The sequence below is a fragment of the Lithobates pipiens genome, unplaced genomic scaffold (genome assembly GCF_037356315.1).
Source record: "Lithobates pipiens isolate NorthernLeopardFrog02 unplaced genomic scaffold, aLitPip1_a1.2 Scaffold_8, whole genome shotgun sequence".
In the NCBI taxonomy this organism is placed as follows: Eukaryota; Metazoa; Chordata; class Amphibia; order Anura; family Ranidae; genus Lithobates; species Lithobates pipiens.
Genome location: NW_027507903.1, coordinates 645,366,157 through 645,369,601, shown reverse-complemented (window position 1 = coordinate 645,369,601; position 3,445 = coordinate 645,366,157). Strand labels below are relative to the sequence as shown.

The 3,445-nt window shown below is 46.3% G+C and overlaps 1 protein-coding gene across 1 annotated transcript; it reads left to right on the top strand.

Annotated features, from left to right (window-relative positions):
- The first annotated feature begins 573 nt into the window (after window positions 1-573).
- On the top strand, window positions 574-2,188 carry LOC143964172 (E3 ubiquitin-protein ligase TRIM11-like). The gene has a single exon (XM_077473873.1). The coding sequence runs from the start codon at window positions 613-615 to the stop codon at window positions 2,185-2,187; it is 1,575 nt and encodes a 524-aa protein (XP_077329999.1). The 5' UTR covers window positions 574-612; the 3' UTR covers window position 2,188.
- Window positions 2,189-3,445: the final 1,257 nt, after the last annotated feature.

Genomic DNA, 3,445 nt, shown 5'->3' with positions numbered 1-3,445 from the left:
TTTCGCCTATAAAATGAACTTTAAAATGTTTACACTGACGGTTCTCATCTTGCCTGTGGGCATGTGAAGCCCACAGACATCCTCTTCCAGGATACTGTGCCGCTGATAGACCAGCATGCACTGCCTGTTGTATCGCCGATCTTGCGCATGCGTAGTAAGCTTAAATCCGAGCGCCGTCAACAGCTCAGGTTGCCATCACAACGGGCGGCAGCGTCGGAAGTCCCGTCCCGTTGTGAGGGCAACGGAGATAAGATTCTAGCCCTGGGCGCTGCCCACTGCCTCGGGGAAATGGTGACACACATCTCCCAGGAGCAGTAGCGAGCGGAGGCGTTGAGAGAAGTGACGTCTTTAGCCCAGGCACTGGAAGAGGCAGGTTTTGTGGGACCGCATAGCAACAGGGAAAAAAGGGTAAGATAAAAAAAATTCATCCAATTTATTTATTTTGGTTGGTTACTTCACAGTAAAGATCTTTTTATTTTTTGGGGGAAACACCACTTTAATAATACTGATCTGGATCAGCCTCGCCCTGTGTAGGAGGAAGTGACCCTCCCAACTGCATTCTTCTCCGGTGTCAGAGATTTTCACTTTCATTTCTCTCTTCTACTGTCAGCGATGGCGTCTGCTAACCTGAGAGCTGAGTTGGAATGTTCCCTCTGTCTGAACATTTATACAGATCCTGTAAACCTGAGATGTGGACACAACTTCTGCCGGGTCTGTATTGATCGTGTTCTGGATACACAGGGGGGGTCTGGAAGATATTCCTGTCCTGAATGCAGAGAGAAGTTTCCGGATCGGCCTGCACTGCAGAGGAACATAACACTACATAACATAGTGGGGAATTTCCTGTCTGCTCAGCCACATCAGGAGGAGTCCGGGGTCTTCTGTACTTACTGTGTGGACTCTCCTGTACCTGCTGTTAGATCCTGTCTGCTCTGTGAGGTTTCTCTGTGTGATAAACACCTGAGAGTCCACAAAAAGTCCCCAGAACACGTCTTATGTGACCCCACCTTGTCCATGGAGAGCAGGAAATGCTCCGTCCATAAGAAGATCCTGGAGTATTACTGCACTGAGGATGAGATCTGTATTTGTGTGTCCTGCAGTTTGGCTGGAGAACATCGAGGACACCAGGTGGAGATGCTGGATGAGGCTTCTGAGAAAAAGAAGAATACACTGTGGAATGTTCTGCAGAAACTTATGACAAAGAGAGAGGAGACGGAGGAAAGAGTCCAGAGTCTGCAGGAACACAGGAGGAAAGTAGAAGAAAAAGCAGCTGGTGACACCAAGAGAGTCACTGTCCTGTTTAGAGACCTCAGGAGACGTCTGGAAGACCTTGAGAAGAGAGTCCTGAGGGAAATCTCCGGGAGGGCAGAGCGGATCTCCATCTCCATCCGGGATCTGGAAATAAAGAAGGAGGAGCTGTCCAGGAAGTTGCGTCACATTGAGGAGCTGTGTAACGTGACGGATCCACTGACTGTCTTACAGGAATCAGACACAGGTGACTTGTGTGATACTGAGGATGGAGATAATGAGGACAGAGAGAGACATGAGGAACTCCTCCATGATGGAGGGGGTCTGGATGTGGATGGGATATCACACACATTACACACATTATCTGATATAATAACAGAGGTAAATGTAGACTTCTATATACAGGGAGCTGCAGACATATTACTGGATGTAAATACAGCTAATAATAAGCTCCATATATCAGATGACAGGAAAACTGTATCCAGGTCAGATAGAAAACAGAATCGTCCAGAAACACCAGAGAGATTTCAGGATTGGTCTCAGGTTTTGAGCAGTCGGAGTTTCTCCTCAGGGAGACATTACTGGGAAGTGGATGTCGGGGGATCAGATTGGTGGATAGTCGGGATGTGTTACCCCAGTATAGAGAGGGGAAGAAAGCAGTCAGCGATTGGAAATAATAAGAAGTCCTGGGGTTTGTACAGGGATGGTGATCAGTATGGGGTGAGACATGACAGTAAAGAGATCCTCTTACCCCTCAATCTCTCCAGTAACAGAGTCAGGATATATCTGGATTATGAGGCCGGGCGGATCTCCTTTTATGATCTGTGTGACCCGATCCGACATCTCCACACCTTCACCACCACCTTCACTGAGCCCCTCCATGCTGGGATAGGTGTAGTGAGAAGTTGTGTAAAGATCTGTGGGAGGAATAGGGAATAATAGTAATAGTCAGAACTCTGCCCAGAGACTGGTGATGTCACAAGGATGGTTAGTGAGGTTGGTAGAATATTCAGCCAATAGGATAAAGCAGTGGGTGGGACTTCAGTCAGTTCCCTGCAGTTTTTTCTTATATTTGTGATTTCTCCCTCTGTCACTCCCTGTGATTGGGTAGGAGATCTCTCCAGTTACTGGAGTAACAGTGAATGACATGTTCCTATTTGTAAGTAAAGAGGGGTGTGGCCTATCTATCTATCTATCTATCTATCTATCTATCTATCTATCTATCTATCTATCTATCTATCTATCTATCTATCTATCTATCTCATGACAATTACTTTCATTGTAATCATTAAACAGAAAGTTATCACAGTGTGTGACATCACCAATCTCCTCCTATGCCCCCCCCCCTATTCTCTGCCCCTCCCCCACATGCAGTCGCTCTGTGTGGGGTGCAGTGCGGTCGCTGTGATTGGATAGGATGGGGTCACCTCTCCTCTCTTTCCTCCTCCTATTCCATACAATCTATACTAAGTAGAGATGAAAAGAAATGTAACAATCTCAGAGGAAAGGTATGAAGAAGGGATCTAGAGATTTACTGCTAAGACAATAGAATGTGATGTATCATTAAAGTGTATGTCCTCCCATAATGTTTTCTTTTCTTAGTTTTTGGATGAAGGGGGAGAATTAGAACCCCTGTCTGGTTTTTACTGCTATCCAGGTCTCCATTAAAGAGATTTCCCCTCACTTCCTGTCCCGGTGACAAGATTTTACCAAGCAGGAAGTGAGGGGCGCTCTCCACAATTATAATAAATTCTGACTGGGGCTCTAGGCCTTCCCCTATTCTACTAAAAATGTATGTCTGGGTCCCCTTTGCTGATTTCCTCTCACTTCCTGCCCGGTACAATGTTGTCAGCAGGACAGGAAGTGAGAGGAATCCCCAGATAGCAGTAAAGACACAACAGGGGTTCTAATCCTCCCTCACTCCATCCAAAACTATATAGAAAAGTTCTTAGCTTGGCATAGACTTTAATAGAATGTATCAGTAATATAATAGTGTCGGTGTCACTGTTATCAGCACTGAGATGTATATTGCTGTGCAGCATGTTCTCCGGTCTCTCCCTCATCTTCCCCACCAGAGAGGACAATACCTTACAGAGACACGGCACACATCAGGCTGGTAATATGTAGAATATACGGGAAGCCAAAGAGGGTGAGACCGGAGATCACGATCAGGGCTGCTGTTAGAGATCATGGGGCC

What these genes read in the sequence shown, in the direction of transcription:
- LOC143964172 (XM_077473873.1), top strand. Translation starts at nt 613, where the DNA reads ATGGCGTCTGCTAACCTGAGAGCTGAGTTGGAATGTTCCCTCTGTCTG.